This window comes from Ceratotherium simum, chromosome 16 (genome assembly GCF_057802395.1).
Source record: "Ceratotherium simum simum isolate JZ-2026a chromosome 16, ASM5780239v1, whole genome shotgun sequence".
Taxonomy (NCBI): domain Eukaryota; kingdom Metazoa; phylum Chordata; class Mammalia; order Perissodactyla; family Rhinocerotidae; genus Ceratotherium; species Ceratotherium simum.
The window spans coordinates 44822115-44845741 of NC_141915.1; the positions used below are offsets into that span (position 1 = coordinate 44822115).

General features: G+C 38.1%; 1 protein-coding gene across 6 annotated transcripts in view; it reads right to left on the reverse strand.

The window, feature by feature from the left end:
* Nucleotides 1–23627, reverse strand: part of KANSL1 (KAT8 regulatory NSL complex subunit 1) — a 189686-nt gene that overhangs the window by 57357 nt on the left and 108702 nt on the right. For all 6 annotated transcript variants that reach the window (XM_087441337.1, XM_087441340.1, XM_087441336.1 and 3 more), the window contains one exon: nt 7298–7439. In XM_087441337.1, coding sequence (XP_087297463.1) covers nt 7298–7439 — 142 coding nt within the window. The remainder of the gene's footprint in view (nt 1–7297; nt 7440–23627) is intronic.

The window sequence follows — 23627 nt, forward strand, 5'->3', positions numbered from 1 at the left end:
CCAAAGGGAAAATTTTTTCCTTAAACTACTGAGTAATTTCTAAAATACACCTCTCTGAGAAACTACAAAGACACCCTCCTGAGAAAGCTTTATAAGATCTGATAGGAACCATTTATTCGCCATCACTGTATAGACCCAGAGAGGATACAGGTCAAAGGTCAAGTCAAGAGGCCAATCCATGGCAGAACTAGGGCTAAAGGCTGGATCTAACTACCCTTCTGTTTTTTCTTTCAGTCATTCAAATCAAACCATCATTTATCCATTCATCAGCATTTTTTAAGTGCTGGGGATCCAGGAAAGAAGGAGAGACATATCCTTCTCCCAACCCCCCAACTCACCCACCTCCATCCAAACTCATCCCTCAAAGTGCTTACACTCTAATATTGAGGCAAAGACAGACAATAAACAATATGAATAAATAAATTTCATGTGCTACATTTTTTTGTTGTTAGTGCCGTCAAGTCAATACCGACTCCTAGCCACCCTACATAGAGCATAGCAGAACCCTGCCCAGCCTAGTGCGCCATCCTCTCACCTCCTGCCACTATATTAACACTCCAATGCTATTCGTACGGTTTCCATGGCCAATTTTTTCAGAAGTGGATGGCCAGGTCCTTCTTCCTAGTCTGTCTTAATTAGTCTTGAAGCTCTGCGGAAACCTGTCCACCACGGGTGGCCCGGCTGGTATCTGAAATACCAGTGGCACAGCTTTCAGCATCACAGCAACATGCAGCCACCACAGTATGACAACCGACAGACAGGTGGTGTGGTTCCCTGACCAGGAAACAAACCTGGGCGGCAGCAATGAAAGAGCAGAATCTAAACCACTAGACCACCAGGGCTGGCTATGTAGTACATCAGAAGGTGTTAAATGCTCAACTGAAAAAATAAAGGACAGTGAGAGGATTAAGAAGTGGGAGTAGAGGGCCGGCCCCGTGGCTTAGCGGTTAAGTGCGCGCGCTCTGATGCTGGCGGCCCGGGTTCGGATCCCGGGAGCGCCCCGAGGCACCACTTCTCCGTCCAACGCGAGGCCGAGTCCCACGTACAGCAACTAGAAGGATGTGAACCTATGACGTACAACTATCTACTGGGGCTTTGGGGGGAAGAACTGAATAAATAAAATCTTTAAAAAAAAAAAAAAAAGAAGTGGGAGTAGGGACTATTTCATATCAGGCAGTCAGGGTAAAGCACACCCAGAAGGTGATATTTGAGCAAATATTTGAAAGAAACATGGGAACAAACTTTGGGAATATCTGAGGAAAGAGCTAAAGCAAAAGCTGCAAGGTGGGAGCCAGCTTGATGATTTTAAGAACTGTAAGGAATCTGGCAAGGCTGGAGTAAAATGAACGAGTGGAGTTCATGGTAGGAGCTGAAGTCAGAAGACGTAAGGGGAGATAAGTAATCGTACAGGGGCTTCTAACTCATTATTAGTATTGAGGCTTTTATTTTCAGATAGGAAGTCATTGGTGAGTTTCAAGCAGAAGAGGGAAATGATCTCACTTATGGTTTAAAGGATCAATCTAGCTATTGTGTTAACATGAAGATTAGTGGGTGGCAAACAGAGAAGCAGAAAGAACAGTTGATGGACCAAAGCAGCTGGATTCTGGATATATATATTTGAAGACAGAATCAATCAGCTATGCAAATATGCTTCTTGGGATGTGAGGAAAGGGAGTGAGAGACCAAGACAAGGTTTCTGGCCTCTGCAACAAGAATGGAGCGCCCATTAATCTGTTCAAAGGTCGTTTCAATGCACATTAGTTTTCATCAAATCTATTTTTGCAAATATGTGCTAAAGTGTTATGCTGATGCAGCCAACATTCATCTGTACATTGTTTTCTCACCAAAAATATCTAAGTTTACCATAGCATACAATACCAACACACAGATCATTTATATCGTACCTCATACCAAAAGGATGAAAGCAAATAAAAAGCATCCAAATAGCTAAAATTTGACATTTACTGAGTGTCTGCCATGTGCTAGGTGATATGAAACCCTAAAAATAAGAAAATAAATACAGGCACATCTTGTTTTATTATGCTTCACAGATACTGCATTTTTTACAAGACCCTCCACAAGCAAAAGGATTACAACTCACTGAAGGCTCAGATGATGGTTAGCATTTGTCAGCAATCAAGTATTTTTTAATTAAGGTATATACATGGTTTTCTTTAGACATAATGCTACTGTACAATTAACAGACTATAGTATAGTGCAAAATAACTTTTATATGCACTGGGAAACCAAAAAATTCATGTGACTTGCTTTTTTTTTTTTTTTTTTTTTTTTTTGGTGAGGAATACCAGCCCTGAGCTAACATCTGATGCCAATCCTTCTCTTCTAGCTGAGGAAGACTGGCCCTGGGCTAACATTCATGCCCATCTTTCTCTACTTTATATGGGACGCCACCTCAGCATGGCTTGACAAGTGGTCCATCAGCGTGCACCCGGGATCCGAACCTGCGAACCACCGGTGTGTGCACTTAACGCCACCAGGCTGGCCCCTCATGTGACTTGCTTTTATTGCAATATCTGCTTTATTGTGCCAGTCTGGAACGAAACCTGCAGTATCTTCGAGAACGAAACCTGCCTGTAAAATACAGCCCGCTCATAAGGAGATTATCTTCATCTACCTGGGATGACAAGTACACAAAGTATCATAATGACAGTGCTGTCGCAGAAGTTCAGAGAAGATGCTGTGAGAGCAGAAAAGAGGTAGAGCCTAAGTGAAGAGGCTGATGGAAGTAAGGCTTTACAGAGGAGATGAGACCTATATGGTTATTAAAATTCCTTAAAATGTACTTAAGATAGTTAATAGCCATGAAAGGAAAGGTTATTATTAGCAAAGAAAACTTCCTCAAGTTCCACTCCACATCCATCATGGGAAACCCAAGCTGGGTTTCCCTAGCATTCTGGATTTACACTGACTGGGTCAACACTGCATGGCTATCACATCAGCCCTGCGTGGCAATAACCTCAGAGTTACTGCACTCTAAAATAGACAGCAACTGGCAGAGGCCAAGGTAAAAAGGAAAAAGGCAGGGAGAGTCTCCCCATCCTTCACCACCACTCTCGAGTCAGAACCAGGATCATGCCCAGGCTGCCAAAGCCTAGAGAACTCCTACATAAAGACCAAAGGAATTGGGATGGGTCACAGTTGCATGCAGCCATAATCTATCCTTATAAATCAAGCCTCTGTGAAAACACAAAGCTGTCCTGCCTAAGTCAAAAAAAGGAAGAAAAATACAATAAGAACCAAAACTGAAAAAGGAAGAACTGGTAGAAGGAATTGTGCTAATTAACCCTGATTACAAAACAGGGCAAAAGAAATCAAGCAAAAAGGAAAGAAAAGAAAAAACTAAGTGGTATATTTGGGTTAACTGCTTCCCCTTTACCAATTTCAGATAATATATGGTCATAGGACAAGATAAAAAAAAACACCACCTCTCTCTCTCTCTCTATACACAATGGAATACTACTCAGCCATAAAAAAGACAAAATTGTCCCATTTGCAACAACATGGATGGGCGTGGAGGGTATTATATTAAGTGAAGTAAGCCAGAGGAGAAAGACAAACATTATATGATCTCACTCATATGTGGAATATAAACCAACACATGGACAGAGAAAACTGTATTGTGGTTACCACGGGCAATGGGGGTGGGGGGTGGGCACAAGGGGTGAAGGGGAGACATATATATGGTGATGGACAAACAAAAATGTACAACCCAAAACTTCACAATGTTAAAAACTATTAAAACATCAATTAAAAAAAAAAAACACCTCTTAATTTGTAATACAGAATTAAGATGTAATTTCACATCCTCACTTCTCTATTTGATTCTAAGTAGGTCAACCTTCTCTATCCATCTTAAGATAAATTAGTGACCTCACTGTAGACCAGTTCCACAAGAACCATCCTGGGCTATCTAGGCAAGATATAGCTGTCCACCATGCCTTATAACTCTATTAAGATGGGAACTTCAACTGCTTTACATCAATTTTGAAGACAAAGGTGTTCTGGGCTTCTGCTATTCCCATTCAGCTCCTTTTCTATCCAGAATGCATGTTAATGTATCTTTGGGGGAAATTCCATTGCTCATTTGTTATACTGGGTTAAATAGTGTCCCCCCAATATTTATATCACCCAGAACTTATGAATGTGACCTTATTTGAAAATAGGGTCTTTGCAGATGTAATCAAGTTAAGACTAACTCTTTAGTGTGGGCTCTAAATCCCAATCTGACTAGTGTTCTTATAAGAGGGAAACGTGGACAGAGACGCTCGGAGAGGGAAGATGGCCAGGTGAAGATGGAGTCAGAAACTGGAGTGATGCAGCTATAAACCAATGAACACCAAGGACTGCCAGCAACCACCAAAAGCTTAGGAAGCCACCAGAGGCAAGGAAGGATTCTTTTCTAGGATCTTCAGAGGGAGCACGGCCCTGTCTACACCTAAATTTCAGAATTCTAGCCTCCAGAACTGTGAGAAAATAAATTGCTGTTGTTTAAGGTTTACCACCCAGTTTGTGCTCTTTGTTATGGTAGCCCCAGGAAATTAATACATTTGTTTTAAAAAGACATCATATAAAGATTTAATAAAGCTGTGAATTTTCTTGACGTATTATTTATTGGGATTATCATTCTACTTTTACTCTTCCTGTCAGAATTTCGTAACGCTGTGCATTCAGACTGTAGACAAAGAAAATGTATTATAATCTAGAATACCTTATTGTATAAGACCACAAAACTGAGGCTCAGAAATGTTCAGTGACTTTTCTTCCCGAGGTTATACAGCTGTACGGCAGCAAAGCCAGGACTAGAACCAAAGATTACCAAGTCTAAGTCTGATGTTTCTTTAATACATTATGCCCTGAATGATAAAACTCTTAATTAATATATACACAAAACTCCAGAATAACTACTTTACAGGTATTTAGAAATATCTAAGACTTCTGAAGTTCCCCAGAACTGCTCTGTCATTATGGCTGAGTTATGAGCTAAAGAATAAAGAGGAACCAAAAGTGAATTAAGGTATCTTCTCACACTAGTGAGACTGTAAACTGAGGCATACTGACAAAATACTTTTCTGAAGTATCCATCAAGAACATAAAAGTATCCACGCTGTGACTTAGGTAAAGACATTTATTATGGCATGCTTTATAATATTAATAAAGAGCATAATTAAAATAGTCAACCAGGAAAGGTAAGATAATGTAGCCAATAAAAATAAGTTTTTCCAAAAAATGATAGGAAGACGTTCAGGGTCCACATGTGACATGAAAATGTTTAAAGAAATTATTTATATGCAGAGAAAAAAAAATGGTGGAAGAAAATACGCCCAAATGTTCACAGTGGGTTAATTTTTGAGTTTTGTTGTCTTTTTTTTTTTAAACTTAATTTGTCTGTTGTTTTTTAGAGCAGTTTTAGGTTCACAGCAAAACTGAGAGAAAGGTACAGAGATAATCTCGTGGTGGTTTCCTTCCTCCTCTCTCATACTTTCCTGTATTTTCCAAGTTTCCAAGAATTGATACATAGTATTTCATCAATTCTAAGACATACTTTGTCACATCTCAACATCTTTTAAATCAGGATGCATCTTAACAATTGATAGTATGTCTTAATTTAACTGAAATCATTTCTTAGTGGCACACAAAATAATGGTGCATCTTCCAAGCAATAGCATCTCTGAGTCTATGAAATGTAGTAGTTTTATAACAGGGAACTAATATAACATATATAAACACACACACACATATACTTACAAATGTATATAAAATAGATAAAGCAACAAAAATGACTACCATTGTACTAATCTCAGTTGTTACTAAGAGACTCTAGTTCTCAAATATAGAAATTCCCACTTAACTACTGGCTATAAAAACCTAAAAACAGACACTGAAGAGGTGTCCCTGACAGAACAAGACTGTGTTTCTCTCCTCAGGGTAGGCATATCCAGTCACCTCCTAGCTATTCTTATCACCATTCCAGCTCATGTTCTACAAATCTCAACTTCCTCTGTGAAGAAGAGCTAAGGAAAGCTACATATTCACCATCCTTGGTGAATATTTTTAGTTTTAATTCCTTATTTGCTCTAGCTAATTTTTAAAGAAGTCATAATTTAATTTGTTCCGTATGGTAAGGGAACAAATTATTTAAAAAAAAAAAAAAAAAAAAAGTAAATCCTCTGGACTTTGCCCTCAATCATAATACACTCTACTGAATGTTTTGGAGATTTATATATAAAAGCCTATTTTGAAAAGAAGCTGGAAGAATGCTCCAGTGGAATTTTTGGAATTAAAGCTTAAATGATATATATGGGAGGATGCAGAATTTTTACTTCAAACTCTCATCATTTTGTTCATCTTATCAGTTGGTCATCCTTTAACTTCTGGCCTACTAATTAATGGATAGATTTCACAATACAGCAATTTTCTTAAGACTCTGACCAGCACCAAGGCAGGACAAAAAAGTGTCATGACACTTACTTTTAGGAGCAGTAGACTCTTTATCTAGACCCATGTTTCCAGTTATGGAGCTCAACTGCATCAAGCTAATACAAATAATACCTTGCAAGAATGTAAGCTCCATGAAAGTAGCATTTTTATTTACCACTCTGACTCTACTAAGGAGAACAGTGCCTGGTACATAGCAGGCACTCAACTATCTGTGGATTTCTTTTCCATGCAAATTTATCCTTCAGTCAAACCCAAACTGAACAGAGGACTCTTTTAAAGTTGATTTTTAAGAAGAAAAACTATACACAGTGTCACTGTCAAAGACAAACGCTGTAGAGTAAGAATAAGTCCTATGAAGATAGGAGGACATGGGAAAATCAAAATCCTAATTGCCAATGTCTAATTTTGCCTAAACAATCTTTCAGGAAAAACGCTATTTTTCCTCACAAAGCAAGAAAGCTTGGTGGTGAAACAAAAACGCATCTACGTAAAAAAAAGCAAGATGAAAATCCTCAGTAATCACTACTTTTCCATAAATACAACAAATATGACAGTTATAGTCAATGGCTTACATTTATATAGTCTTTTTTTCTTATGTTTCCTGTTAGCCCAGATAACACAAACTGTTTTGTTTTAAACACAAGTTCAATTCAACATATTATAACAGTGTTGTCTGCACTACACTAAGCAACATCAGGCTCTTAAACAAATTAAACCACTCTATCAGATCGTATTAAATCATTCTCTTTGACATAGTTAAGATTTATTGAGGAACGGGAGAAAAGGAATAATGGCAGTTTTTAGCTGGGCTGAAAAAGACCAGACACTTATCCCTTACCTTATTAGCACGTATCTGTTTGTAAATATCTGTTTGCTGCCGAATTCGATATTCCAAGTCAGAAACATGAGCCTGAAGCCAGTTCCAGCGGCTGACAATAGCTGCTCGGTCGGCAGCCCATCTCCATTCTGACCTGCGCCTCCTAAAAGGAAATAAACTGAGTGAAATCCACGAGTAGCAGCAGCATTTATACCAAATAGGGGAGGGAGGGTTTTTAACATTTAAAGGCCCTTATCGAGACCAACTCAAGTGCCAAGAGAAACCCAAGACTTTATATATACACATTTGTCTGTCACAGGACACACATGGATAAAACTCTTCACATACAGACACTTCCCAAATTAACCAGCTGAAACTGCCTATTAGTATCCTGATCCTGTGGCACACAATTTCTCTGAAATTGCTTTAATTTTTCAGGAGATAGAAATAGTTTATACTTTATCTACAAAGAAAATCCAAAAGACACCACGAATTATTAAAGCTATCAAGAATTCAGCAAAGCTGACAAGTAAAGATCCACATACAAAAACTAATAGTGTTTACATATGCCAACAAGTAGAAAATATTCATTTTTTTAAAAGCACTATTCACAACACCAATAAATGCTAGTATTATACAAAACAGATCTTTACAGAGAAAATAATAAAACCTGAAAAACATAAAAGACCTACATAAATGGTGAGATACATTTTTTTAAGATGGCAATTTTCATACATATCTATAAATTCAAAAAAGTTCCAATCAAATTCTCTACAGGGTTTTTAATGGTAGCTGACAAACAAATCCAAAAATTTACATGGAAAAGAAGGACCAACGGTAGAGAAGTTCTAAAGACAGTATGATGGAAACTCACACTACAGACTTACTGTACAGCTACAATAATTAAGGCAGTCTAGAAGACAAAAAGACCAATGAGTCAGAATACAGAGCCCCAAAACTTACAACTGGATATATAAAAGAGATAGCGTTCACAACAGCGGGATACAACTGAACTACTCAATAAATAGTATTGAAATGGACAGTTCTTTACGCAGAAAAAGTAAAATTAATTCCCTTCTTCAAGATATAATTTCTTGGGGCCGGCCGCGTGGCGTAGAGGTTAAGTGCACGCGCTCCCCCACTGGTGGCCCAGGTTTGGATCCCAGGCGCGCACTGACGCACCACTTGTCAGGCCATGCTGTGGCGGTGTCCCACACAAAGTGGAGGAAGATGAGCACGGATGTTAGCTCAGGGCCAGTCTTCCTCAGCAAAAAGAAGAGGATTGGCATGGATGTTAGCTCAGGGCTGATCTTCCTCACCAAAGAAAAAAAAAAAAAAAAAAAAAGGATATAATTTCTTTATTTTAGGATTCCTAAATTTGAAAATCCAAACTAACAAAGAAGAGTACCTTTCGAACATTACAGCAGGGAAGGATTTCATAAATAAGAGAGAAAATAATGTAGCTAATTTTCAACATACAACAAAAGATTTAACAAAGTTAAAAGCAAGCCACTGGTTGGTAGAAGACACATTGCCAATAACAATAAAAATTGGCACCACCACTTTTTGAAGAGTCATTTGGAAATACTTAGCTAGGTGGAAAACATGCATACTCAACCATCATGCAATCCTATTTCTGAGAACATAACCTGCACATCTGCATAAAGAAATAGGTTCGACTGTTTCACAATGTATACAAATATCGAATCACTATGTTGTACACCTGAAACTAATATAATACTGTATGTCAATTAAACCTCAACAATAATAAAAAACAAAAAAAAGTTCATTGCAACAGAGTTTCGAATAGCTAAAAATTAGTTACAATCTAATTTGCTAAAGTAGGGAAACAGATAAACCATAATTTATTCCTCTAATGAATTTTTCTAGAACAATAAAAACAAATTAACTAGAACTATCTATATCAACATGACTACATCTCAGAAGACAATGTTGAATGGAAAAACCATATAAAAACCAAAAATAAACTAAACAAAAATAAGTACTATTACAGATACACACAAGTAGTAAAGGAATTTAATGGAATACGATTTATCAATTTAACTATTACTGTATGTATTAACACAACTAAATCTCAACAATGTTAATGAAAAACTATATGAAACCTAAAAAAGAATAACCATACAATAATAAGGATTGTTAGCAATACATAAATAGTAAATGCATAAAAACATGCATGGAGGGCCGGCTCCGTGGCTTAGCGGTTAAGTGCGCGCGCTCTGATGCTGGCGGCCCGGGTTCGGATCCCGGGAGCGCCCTGAGGCACCACTTCTCCGTCCAACGTGAGGCCGAGTCCCACGTACAGCAACTAGAAGGATGTGAACCTATGACATACAACTATCTACTGGGGCTTTGGGGGGAAAAAACTGAATAAATAAAATCTTTAAAAAAAAAAAAAAAAAAAAACATGCATGGAACTGAGTGACACACAACAAATTCAGGATCAGGGTACTCATTACCTCTGGGAAGAGAAACGGAGAAGTTGGATTTTAGCTCTACCTATAATGTAACGTTTGACTTCTCTTTATTTATTTATTTTTTTTTTTAAAGATTTTATTTATTCATTTTTTTCCCCCCAAAGCCCCAGCAGATAGTTGTTATGTCATAGGTCCACATCCTTCTAGTTGCTGTACGCGGGACTCGGCCTCACGCTGGACGGAGAAGTGGTGCCTTGGGGCGCGCCCGGGATCCGAACTCGGGCCGCCAGCATCAGAGCGCGCGCACTTAACTGCTAAGCCACGGAGCCGGCCCTGACTTCTCTTTAAAAACAAAAAGTCTGATAGAAATATAGCAACATCTTAACCTTCCTAAATAGAGGGGGTACACAGCAGCTGGTATATTCTGTAATTATAATCTTCCACAAAATTCTTTCTCAAGAAAGCAGCAGTAGTCACACTGCCCTTAGCCCCACCTCCAATCAGCATACACATACTCACTACTAAAAATTTTAAGTGACTATAAGTGAACTTTAACATAGTCCACTGATAGGGTGAAATACAACATAACATCAATAATAAAAGAGAACAAATCTAGCCACAGTCGGGTTAGAAATGAGTTAATACTTAACCATACCATAATAATTAAGACTAAGGGTAACAATGGTATTTTACTAACTTTTATATGGTCCAAATATAAGCCATTCAAAACGACTATTGTGATAAACAAGGCATTTTATAGTTCCCCTAATCTTGATGGAATCAGTACAAGATATAAAGATAGTTCCTTTTGGAGTACACTTCTGCAGGTCTAATTCTAGCCCAAATTCAGGAAAGAACCTCAAGAGATCAAGTACAACCTCTGGATCATTTCTGAACTATAAAATGTCCCCCTCTTTTCTAAAAGAGGCAAAGCTAGTTAACCCTCATCTCCTATTTCCAACTTTCATTACTCTCCAAGGTTCACCACCCTTTCTATCCTGCAAAATCTCTTGGTTTTACAGGTTCATTTCATTTCTGAAACTACTACAGTATGAAGTCCCCATCTATCACTATTGGGCTATTGCAATAACCTCCTTAGATACTACTCTTAACATAAGTTACAAACTATTTTTCCTAAATAAACACCCTTCAAACCTTATTTCTTTCTGTCACTCTTATGTGTAAGGAACCACACAGTTCCTCTGCTTCTTTTCAAATTGTAAGTCTCGAAGGAAATAATAAAGTATAAGGGGAGTCAAATATTGTAAAAGACAGCAATTTGAAGCCAAGAAGTGATTAATAAAATTAACATAATATACATTTAATGACAGTTTATTAAAAAATTTGTTTTAAAAACTGACAGTGGCTAGCCAAAATAAAATCCTTATGTTGAAAACCAAAGCAAGGGAAAGAGGATTTCTTGGCAAATTTACAGCACTTCTTCCTGAGCTACCCTTGGTGGTCTGAGAATCCTGGCAGTCTCTCCCAATGATCCTGAACTTAGCTCATAAGCCTTCTCATGACAGTGTTCCAGGACACCATGCACTCTAAATTGGCAGGAAAGATGAAATCTATATCTCTGAAATCAGACACATCTTAATCAGAAGAATTTCCTTTCTTGTTTGATGTCAAGGAAAAAAAAAAAAAGAAAGAAACCAAAACACTTTAAAATCTGTTTAAAAGTCTGAGAATACAAAAGGAAAAGAAAATTACTTAAAACATTTCAGTTCACAAGAACTTCGATGGATAAATATTTTTTTCTTTGACATTAAGGAACGGCCCCTTTCGAATTTTCTAAGGTCAAAACTAACAGGCCTGCTATACAGGTATTTTTCTAAATACAAATACAAAACTAAGCCTCCTGAGAGCCAGCCCCGATGGCCTAGCAGTTAGAGTTTGGCACGTTCCACTTCGGCAGCCCGGATTTGGTTCTGGGGTGCAGAACCACATCACTTGTCTGTCAGTAGCCATGCTGCGGCGGCGGCTCACATAGAAGAACTAGAAGGACTTACAACTAGCATATACAACTATGTACTGGGACTCTGGGGAGTGAAAAAACAAAAAGAAAGGAAGACTGGCAACAGATGTTAGCTCAGGGCAAATCTTTCCCAGCAAAAAAAAACCTGAGGCTCCTGATAATATTTTTTGGAGACTGGCTAATAAACTAATGAAAGATAGGCAGCATTAAGGGGATACTAGCAATCCTCAATTTATGAACAGGTTTCATTCCTCAAATACATTTGTCATATGACAGTTTAGAACTGGAAGTGACTGCAATAGAAAATTGTTACAATGTTGTAACATAATTAATGAAAAATGGAAAACCCCACCCTAAGTATCCAAAAAGTATCTGTGTTCAAAATACCAGCAATATGGGCAGAAAGCTGAACTCTTTGTAAAGGTGAGAGGTGTATAGTTAACAAGTCTGAGGTGAGCTGTGAAGATGTTACCACATCCCAGTGGCAGAGCAGAACACCACAAAACATTATTGCGAGAGTAAGAGCTTCACATCTTATATATCTTTTTCCTTAACAAAAACAGCATGCCACAGAAACTGTTTACCTGAGGTAGAGGTGGATTCCCCCCTACCATCCAAAATTTAAATTTATTACTGTGATAATTTACAGCTCAAAAACAAGAGACATTGATTTAACATTAGAGACAAGTTTAAATACAGACTTCAAAAAAGAACACATAACTAAGGTTGCAGAATGATACTTATATAAATATAATGATGAACTGGTTTCTAATGAGGTCACCATTACCAATGATGAAGGAAAAGATGTGGATTCCAACACTGATGAGTCTTTCAACTCTTCCTGTTGCTCACTCTGTGCTAACAATTAGGGAAATAATTGCTTTAACTTTGTGCAGGACACTAGAATGACTTCTAACGTATTATTCTGCTGTGTACTTTATCCCAGTCTATACCAAAATATTTGTCTACATGTACTGGGCTACTGCCTGAGTGGGAATTCATTTTAACTCATATTTTGCTCCTTGCTTTTATAAACGTTTTATTGGTAAATCTGTTTTGTCTGCATCTGCTGTATAAAACCCATTAAAATTTTGCACTATGAATTGCTTTTTGGTTACCTAAATGCAGGAAAATATAGCAGCAATATTTGCTTTTGTAATACTACATCAATAGTAAATTTTAATGTTGCCAGCTATGTATCAATATTTATTTGTAAAAAACACTGTATGTTGGATAGATTTCGTTTTTAGCTATGTGAACTTATACTTGAATATAGAATATCTGTTGTATTTACTTGAACAAAAAATCATTTCCTCTAAAAAAGCTCTTATATTTATAAACACAAACTATATAGTGGAAAGTACTCGAACATTTATGGTTCAGTTTGCAAGTTGGCCAACGTAGAAAAAAAGTTTAATTTTTGTTTTTAATTCTTTAAAATCAACTTGAATAGTAATGTTAATGGAAATGTTTCATTAGAAGAGGACGAACAGATGGACCCAGGGACTTTTATGTAAGGAGATTTAACCTCTCTTAAATGTGGGGACCAAGATCTTCTGTTCTTATTACAAATTAGAAATTATACATGGAATCCCCAAAAGTGTCACTGATAAAACCTTTTCTATTGCACCATAAGAGATAATGATCTGAATCACTTAATTTGGAGGTGATCACCGCTAATTTTGCTAAAATAAAAGCACTAAGGAATGTAATTTCTGCTAATACAGAGAAAAATAAGGATTTGCAATACTATACCCCTTACTGTCAAATTATTGTCAATGAGTTCAACAAAAGAGATTACTAATACATCAACTCTTGGTATTTGATAAACCCAATCTTCAATGCCTACAGCACTGCCACAGACAACAGAGCAACAGATAGCAGTGGTAGATACTTCCTTTTTCTCAAAGATAGACTACAGCAAAAGCTGACTTACCTAAACATAACGCTAAAAGCTAAGCATTGAACCATGTCAAACACCTGACCTAGCGCTACCTTTAAAGTAAAGTCATCTAGTTCTATTTCAAGATGGAAAATCTTTAAGTCCAACAGAACAGTGCTGGTGGATTATATTTTCTCTGATATAGAAATTTTTTGAAATCTCATAAAAGTAACAACGAATATGCTGGAAAGAGCACCTCTGATTTTGATTTCAGTCCTATCTCCAGTGTCTTCCCTTTTATGCAAACAAAGGTTCTATTAACAAATTAAAATTTCCACAGCAAGTTACACAGCACTATGTTCAACCAAAAACTGGTAGATAAATTATTCGACCGAGTCATGTGCTACCTCCACATGTGTAAGAAAGTCTGAGACACCTAAATTCTGAAGCCTCCAGGTTCTTTAGATGACTTATAAAATCAATAGAATAGAATAGAATAAAGCAAAATTGAGATCATCCCCGAACATCCAGAGCATATCAGATTCACAGTATCCAGGGTAAGAGTTAGGGTCCCTATGGAACAGGAATAGAAAATCCTGACATTACTGAGAGTCACATAAAAAAAAAAAATGTATATACAAGTATTCACTAACTAGCTCAAAAGCAGCATGAAATGAATAGTGGAAACAGCAGAAAGATAGGTTCAAGCCAAGTTCTCACTTTTATTTACTTTATATGATCCTAGACATGTAAATCAACCTCTGGAAATAACAGCAACATCTGCCTTGCAGGATTGTGGCACTCATAAAATGATGTATTCCTAACTGGAAAGTACAATATGTGTATTAGAAAAAAACAACTATTAAATAAATATAACCTTGGATTTCAATTCCTTATCATAAAAGATATAAAAGAAGAATGGAAAAGGAGAGAAATAAAGAGATGAAAAGAAATCTCTAAGAGGCAGACAAATGCAGGAAATAGATGTTTTCAGTTACCAAAAGAATTCTGACTTTCTTGAGGGTCCGGCTTCACAGTCATCTAAAGGTAGTTCCACTCTAAACAGTAAAATCCACGTAGTTCATCAGAATACACACTGTATTCAGCCACAACTTCAGTAACATTACCCCCCCACACCCAATTTACAGAGATGAGGAAAATAAAGCATAGGGGGAAAAAAGAACCAAATCGTCTAGCATCAAATATCCCACCATCAAATATGTTTTAGCTGTAAAATAAAACTTAGATGATAATGGGTTAAGAGACAGTTGGCATCTGTCACTCTAACTAGGTTACATCAGCTTTCTAGAGAGGTTTGTAGTTAACAGGAAACAAACGCACCAGAGCCAATTCTAAACTGCCAATTCATCCTGATAAAGACTCTGGGAGTGGAACATTTAACCCTTTTGTCCTACTGCTTAAACCAGATTACCCCGAAACTGAAATGATATTTGTGTATTTTGGCAGATTATTTCAACCGAGCTTTCAACCCACCATGAACTCTTCCTCCCCTTCCTCCTCCATTTAAAAGAAATATTTAAGCACCTATTATTTACCAGGGATTATACTAGGTGCTGGGGATACAATAATAACAAACCAGAACTGTGGCTCATGATGCTTAGAATTTAATGAAGACAAATGTTAATAAACAACTAATCATGCAAAATGTGAGATAAGAGATCATAACTATGACTTCAGATTTAGATTGGGGGATCTGTAAGACATCTCTGTAGTATAAACATTTAACCGGAACTCTAAAGAATAAGTAAGGAGTTGGATGGGCAAACCTGAGGAGTAGGGGATGTGAGAGGCAAAGAGAAGATACCAGGGATTGTGGTGTGTCTCAGGAAGAAGAAACAACACATACATAGGTTATGTAGCTGGAGTTCAGACAGTGAACATGGGGAAGAATGCACTTGAGTTGACACTGGACATAGGTATGTAAGGCCAGATCACATAAAACTCTGTAATCCATGTTAATATTATGAAACAATATAAGCAGTCCTGATCTTGGCCCATGTCTATTTATCTTGGACTCTTTTTAAATGAAAATTTTCAAATACAAGCTCAAGGATAATGAACTCACACATAACCATCAACTAACTTCCTACAACTATCAACTCTTGGCCAATCGTATCTCATTTATAACATCAATCCCCCATCCCCATGGATTAGTTTTGAAGCCAATCCCTGCCATCAGGTCATTACTTTGTATATATTTCCATATGTATCTCTAAAAGGTAAATTCACTTAAAATATATACATATATACTTTCATAATTTAAGAAACAATAATTCCTTAATGTTAAATATCTAGTAATTGGTCAAATTTCTTGGGCTGTCTCAACTGGTTTGTCCAAATCAATGTTAAAAAAGATCCACACACTGCATTTGGTTAATACACCCCAAATTTGTAACAGAATTCCTTCTTTTCCTTGTGATTTATTGTACAAGAAATAGAGCTATCTGTCCTTTAGAATTTCCCACATTGTGGATCATGCTGAATGAATCCTTGTTACAAAGTCCACACTTCTGAACTTTATCCAGGAGCATCTTATATTCCTAAAACCCACTTCTCTCTAGAAAAATCTTTCTTGCTGAACTGTATCTCACGATTCATTACTTTGTATTCTCCAAACTTAGTGCGATCCTCTATTTTGTTATTTATGTGTTTTATATTTCTAAGTCATGTCATACACATGATTGGTCTTCAAATAGATTATCCACGCCTCCTTATGGGCACTACCATGTGTTTTAACTGTAAATCAATTTTCAATGATATCTGCATACATGTAGTTTACAAATAACGAATTCCCAGGAAATATAAAAAAATATGACATTTAGCCAATGCTTGTCCTCTTGTTAAACATCTAACTGAGGCCTAAAAGACTCAGAATGCCTTAGACACAATGGAGTGTTCTAATGGAGAAAAATACAGCATGACAAGGAAGGATGGAAATGGCTTATAGTTTTTCTTGGCTAGCTAAAGGACTGGACATGGAACCTCAGCATGAAGATTTACTACAAAATGCTGGCCTAGTTACTTTGTCTTTTTTAGAGAACAGGACTCAGTTATGTCTCAAGATTAAAGCAAAATGACACAGTAATACTGAAAGGCTCTCAGTTATTCGAAGACCAGCTACTCCAGAGTGGCCCCTCCAGAGTGAACCAATCAATCTCCGGTCTACTTTTCTGCCTAGAGAGTCCATCTTTTTAGAGTGGATTCCATTTTAGAACCTTTCAAACATCAGACTGAGGTCAGAATATTCAAATTCTATATGTGATACTAATTCCTCCTTTGAAATTCCTTAATAGTTAAGTAATCCCATTCACTCAAAAGCCATAAGTAAAAGTATAAGAGTAGGTATTATTTGATCTAGATCACTCACCTAAGCGAGAGACTGACAAGGATCACATCTTACAACTTAAAGTATCTATTGTAAGCAGCAGGGGATTTAGAAGCTTCTCACAAACATCACAACTAAGATTGAAAGAAAAACAACCTTCCTCTCTTCACCATTCCCCAACTCCCCAGCCCTGGGCTCCTTAAAGGAGAGTGGACTAGAAAAGTACAACCTATTTGACAGGGAGGAAGAGGAGAGAGAAGGAATGGAAAAGGGGGAAGGTGAACGCTAGCACTTTTTATTCCATGGGGAGAACTTGTTTGGGCTATCTCTAGAACAATCAAAAAATCTTTATATTTAGCCCAATAGATTAACTGTATAATATCAGAATTCCTGTAGAGAAACATTTGTCTCCTCACTTTAAAAATAAATAAAATATTTGGGCCGGCCCCGTGGCTTAGCGGTTAAGTGCACGCGCTCCGCTGCTGGCGGCCTGGGTTCGGATCCTGGGCGTGCAGACGCACTGCTTGTCCGGCCATGCTGAGGCAGCATCCCACATACAGCAACTAGAAGGATGTGCAGCTATGACACACAACTATCTACTGGGGCTTGGGGGGGGGGGATGGATAGCTAGCTAGCTAGCTAGCTAGATAGATTAATTAATTAATTAATTAAAAAAAAATACAGCTTGTTGGAAAGAGTATGGTGTTTGGAGTCAGTAAACACTAAGTTCCAAATCCTGGCCCTGCCCCTTAGCTAGCTACTATCACTGAGCCAGCTATTGCAAGATGAAAGAACAAAAGTTCTTATCAATGCTCAACCTCCAGAAGTGGTGTTTCAACTTTAGTGTGCACAAGAAACATCTGAGAGTTGAAGTGAGTCCTAGGGACTTGCATGAATAAGAAGTCTCTTAGTTCTTATGCATGAAGTATGCAAGATCATACCTTCAGAAATATTACTGAGGTTTAGGAACAAAGGATACATCTTCAAGAAAATGAAGTCGAATCAAATATCAATTTGTTAATTAATTCATCAGTTCTTAAAAATAAACAGAATTTCTGGTCCAGGCAAGATGGCGTAGACTCCTTTCTCCCAGCTCATGCCTGCTAAATACAACTATAAACCCTGGAAATAACACAAGAGGCAACCAAAGAAAAACTCTGAAAGGTGGAAAGAAGGTGGATTGGTTAGGGACCTCAGGACTAGAAGAACAAGGTAGTGACAGGGCATCTAAAAATCCCATTCAACAGAAGGTAACCCAGGCCTGATGTTTCCTGACTTCCAACCTAGCAACAAAAAGCAGCCCAAACAGGCTCATCACTCCCCTGGATGGAACCGGGCATACCACCCACAATACCAGGTGAGCCCTGCAGCAACAGCTAAGGGAATGAATGAGTTCACCTAACAGTAAGAGGCCAATGGAAACATTATTACTCCTTTTCTCTCTTTCCTTTTTACAATAAATATTCATTATATCTAATCTCTCTCCCTCATTATCTCCTAAATCCAAGTTCCCACGCCCACTAGTGCACTGAAACTGCTAGTCAAGGTCACCAATGACCTCCACTGTGCTAAATCCAATGTCCAATTCTCAGTCCTTATCATCCTTGACCTATCAGCAGTATTTTAACACAGGTGATCACTCTCTCCTTAAAACACTTTCTTTACTTGTCTTTCAAGATATCACATTCACCTGGCTTTCCTCTTGCCTTTTTGAATTCCTTCTCGGACTCCAACTGCCCACATCTCTAAATCTTTTTTTCTATACTCATTTCCTAGGTGATCTTATCCAGTCTCACAGCTTTAAGTATCTTTTATGTTTCTGACTCTCAAATTCTTATCTCTAGCAGAGACTGTGCCCTAAATTCCAGATTCCTATATCCACCTGCCTACTCAACACCTCCACTTAAATGTCTAAAAGCATCTCAAACTTACTATGTTAAAAACTGATACTCCGGGGCCAGGCCCATGGCCTAGTGGTTATGTTCAGCGTGCTCTGCTTCAGCAGCCTGGGTTTGATTTTTGGGCGCGGACCTACACCATTTGTCGGCAGCCACGCTGTGGTGGCAACCTACATACAAAATAGAGGAAGACTGGCACAGGTGTTAGCTCAGGGTGAATCTTCCTCAGCATAAAAAAAACAAAAACAAAACAAAACACCCCGATACTCCTCCTTCCCCAAACCAAACCTGCTTCAAGTGGATGGATCTATTCAGGTCAAAAATTTCTGTGTGTTATCCTTAACTTCAAACCCCTTACCCTCCCCCCACCACAAACACACCACAATATGACACACACACACATCACACATTCCGTCCATCAGCAAACCTTACTGGCACTATCTTAAAAACACATCTAGGGGGCCGGCCCGGTGGCGCAAGCGGTTAAGTGCGCGCGCTCCGCTGCAGCGGCCCAGGGTTCGCTGGTTCGGATCCCGGGCGCGCACCAACGCACTGCTTGGCAAGCCATGCTGTGGCGGCGTCCCGTATAAAGTGGAGGAAGATGGGCACAGATGTTAGCCCAGGGCCATCTTCCTCAGCAAAAAAAAAAAGAGGAGGATTGGCGGATGTTAGCACAGGGCTGATCTCCTCACAAAAAAAAAAAAAAAAAAACACACATCTAGTATTCAACCACTTCTTGCCACCTCAATGTCACTGCTTTGGTCGAAACCACCAGGATTATTGCAACAGCCTCCTAAATGGTCTGGTTCCCATCCTTGACTGCACTCAGGCTATTCAGCATGAATATAGCAGCCAGAGGGATGCCGTATACAAGGATAAGTTGTAACACAACACTCCTCTCCCCGAAATCCACTCTAGTTGCTTCCCATTTCACAGTAAAAGCCCCAAGTCCTAAAAATGATCAGGATGGCCCCAAACGGTCATGCAGCATCCACCAACCCCATCCCTGCTACCTCTCCGGCCTCGTCTCCTATCCTTCTCCTGGCTCATTCCACTCAGTCACTGCTGTTCACTGAACACGACAGGTAAGCTATCAACCACAGGACCTTTTATTTGCTATTCCCAAGGCAGACATCCTCAGTTTCTTCAGGTCTTTTCCTCAAATGTCACCTCAATGAGGCCTTCTCTTGACTACCCTATTTTAAAACTGCAATCTTTCACCCTTCTCCAAACATAAACACACTGTCAGATAGGTACTATTATTATTATTATTAGTAGTAGTATTATTACTACGCCATTTTACAATAAGGAATTTAAGCAAATTAATACAAAAAGGCTGAGTAATTTGTCCAAGGTCACATTGCTGATAAGAGGCAGAGCCAGGACTTGACCTCGGTAGGCACTCTGGCCCAGAGTTCTTGTTCTTAACAGTTAGGATACACAAATTTAAAAGAGTACTATTGCCAAATTAACTTTCTCAGAAATTATGTCAAAAAGGGGGAGGATGCTTAATTCACTGAGGAAAGGTTCTGTGAAAAGATACTCAAATAAATCAAGAGTATTTAATTGCCAAATATATGCAATTTAGAAAAATTACTGGTAAAGAATACTGTGGTAAAAGAAAAGATCACAGAAGAAGTATTTGTGCTGAGTTCTGAAAGATGGAAGGATAAAAATGAAGTTGGGGTAAGGAGTGGGAGAAGCAAGTCAAGCAGTGGTAAGAGCACAGGTAAAAATGCAAAGGCAGGAAAGAAAAGCTATGTTCTGGACACAAAAAGAAGCAATAGGTGGTAGGAGTAGTATTAGTAATAAAAACAGCAGTGCCATTAGATATCAGGCACTTAACCCATAACTGAAAAGAAAACAAAGATAATTAAAATTTTCAGACATACTACAACATGGAAATACAAAGAACATTTCATATTCTTGGCTGTGCTAACTTCATATCATAACTGTGAATTTTTCTTAAATATAAATTATAAGTCTGATGCATTTCTTAAGAGCTGTTTTGTTTTGAGAAGGGCATATAATATATAGAAGTGTGGATAAGAATCTGAAAAAATAATTTTCAAGTCCACATGAATGAATGTTCAAACCTTGCCAAGAATATTTTGAAAGAGAACATTAAGGGAGGATCTGCCCCACCAGTTATTAAACTTGATATTTATAGGGCTGGTATAATAAAGACAGCATGGTATTTAAACCAGAAGAGACAAATAGATCAGTAGACCACAAAATACAGTATAAACCTACATCAAAATATATACGGACAACTTAATATAGGACAAAAGTTCATTTCAATTCTCAGAGGAAAGGATGGTTTGTTTATTTAATAAATGGTACTGGGGTAACCAACTACGCATTTGAGGTGAAGGGAGAGGGAATTTCTACTTCATACTATATACAAAACTAAATCTCAAATGTAATAACGAGTTTAACATAATAACTGCTACGTTGAGGAGGCACTTTTTTTTTTTTTTTTTGTGAGGAAGATCAGCCCTGAGCTAACATCCAGGCGAATCTTCCTCTTTTTTGCTGGGGAAGATTGGCCCTGAGTTAACATCCGTGCCGATCTTCCTCCATTTTATATGGGATGCTGCCAGAGCATGGTCTGACAAGCGGTGCATCAGTGCGCACCTGGGGTCCAAACCCAGGCAGCCAGCAGCGGAGCTTGTGCACTTAACTGCTATACCATGGGGCTGGCCCCAGGAGGCATTCTTAACAGAATAAACCCAGAAACCAAAAAAGTTAATTTTTTGGAAAATTATCAATTAAAAATTCTCATACTCTTTGATCCAGTTATATCACTTTTCAAGATTCCATCCCAGGGAACAAAAGCACCAAACAATGATTTTTCACTATTGGGGTAACTGAAAACAATCATATTTTCCAAAACGGAATGGCTGAGCAAATTATAGCACACCTATTAAAAGGAGAGTCATGCAATCATTAAGAAGGGGTTAGATCTTTATGGATTAACCTGAAACGATGTCTAAAATACACTGTTAATTTTTAAAAAGAAAATTTCAAAGCATGCTTCCATTTTGGTTTTAAAAAATGAAAAAAGTGAATGCATGTATTAGTATATGGATAGACATGGAAGAAAACAAATTGTAAATATTGTTGTAGGCGGAGATTAACTTTTTCTGTAAAGACCTCTGTACTGTTTTAAACTGTTCTGACTACATGTTATTTTTATAATTAAGAAAAAATTTTAAAAGGTAAATTGGGACAGAGAATTTAAAACATGAATAACTGGAAAGAGACTACAAACACTATGGGAGAGACAAACTGAAGCCCCTTGAATGCCAAGAATTAACTCCTACTTTTCTGTGGCATCTAAAGATGAGAACTTCATACAAGGAAGATGACCTGCCTTCAAAAGGTATTTTCACTTTTTCTGAGGATATTCTTTTCCTTCATCAGTAGTTCTTCATAAGGGGTGATATTGTTCTCTAGAGGACATCTGGCAGGTCTGGAGACATTTCTGGTTGTCACAACTTGGGGGAGGGTGATACTGGTATTTTTAGCGAGGTAGAGGCCAATGATGCTGCTTAACATACTACAATACACAGGAAAGTCTCCTACAACAAAATGTCAATAGAGCTGAGGTTGAGAAACCCTGCTTTCTATGAATCATTGATACACATAAAATCTTACCTTTCCCAAGTCAATCCTTCCTTTTGGTTCCCACACTTTTGCAGGCTTTTGGCTAATAAGCCACTAAAATCTTAAGGTTCTTTCATAATCAGATGAAACGGCAAGCAAGAAGTTCAGGCTTTGACCCAACATTTTTTTTTTCTTCCTTTCTTTTTTTGGTGAGGAAGATTGGCCCTGAGCTAACATCTTTTGCCAATCTTCCTCTTTTTGCTTGAGGAAGATTGGCCCTGAGCTAACACCTGTGCCAATCTTCCTCTACTTTATATGGGATGTCGCCACAGCACGGCTTGATGAGTGGTGTGCAGGTCCATGCCTGGGATCCAAACCCATGAACCCTCAGCCGCCAAAGTGGAGCACGCAAACTTAACCACTACACCACTGGGCTGGCCCAACATTTTTTTATTTTAAATGAAACAGAATACAATAGAAAATACTAGAGTATATAATATGTAGAGCACACACGTAGCAAAGAGAAGTAACTTTTGCTTCACTTAGGCACATGCAAGCCAGTGAGTCTCCAGATTAACCTGCAAGTACAAGGAGTCATAAACTGTGTATCTTACTGTAGATCATACTTAAAGACAGACTTTAAAGCCACTGCTCAGTTCTCTTATCTATGAAACTAGTGAGTTGGACTAGAAAACCTACAAGGTACTTTCTTTTTTTTCTTTTTCTTTTTTGCTGAGGAATACTCGCCCTGAGCTAACATCTACTGCCAATCTTCCTCTTTTTGTATGTGAGCCGCCGCCACAGCAGGGCCACTGACAGATGAGTGGTGTAGGTCCGCACACAGGAATCAAACCCAGGCCACCGAAGTGGAGTACACTGAACTTAACCACTAGGCCACCAGGGTTGGCGCAACAAGGTACTTTCTTTACAAAATGTGACAAACCTATGACCATCAGCATAAAGTACATCCTGTACGTACAACTGTAACTTATCCTGGGGGGAGGGAGATATTATTTATAACTAGATAGATATCTGCAAGGCTCAATTCACTCCAAATGCTTCAACAAAATTCTCTCCCTTAGTTATAAGACTAATACAGATTTCCTAAGTTCTAGGATCTTGATCAAGCCATGGTGCCAAGTCTAAATCTAAATCACCCTCTCAAAACACGCCCAAAACTTCAAAACCGAAAGAACCTTA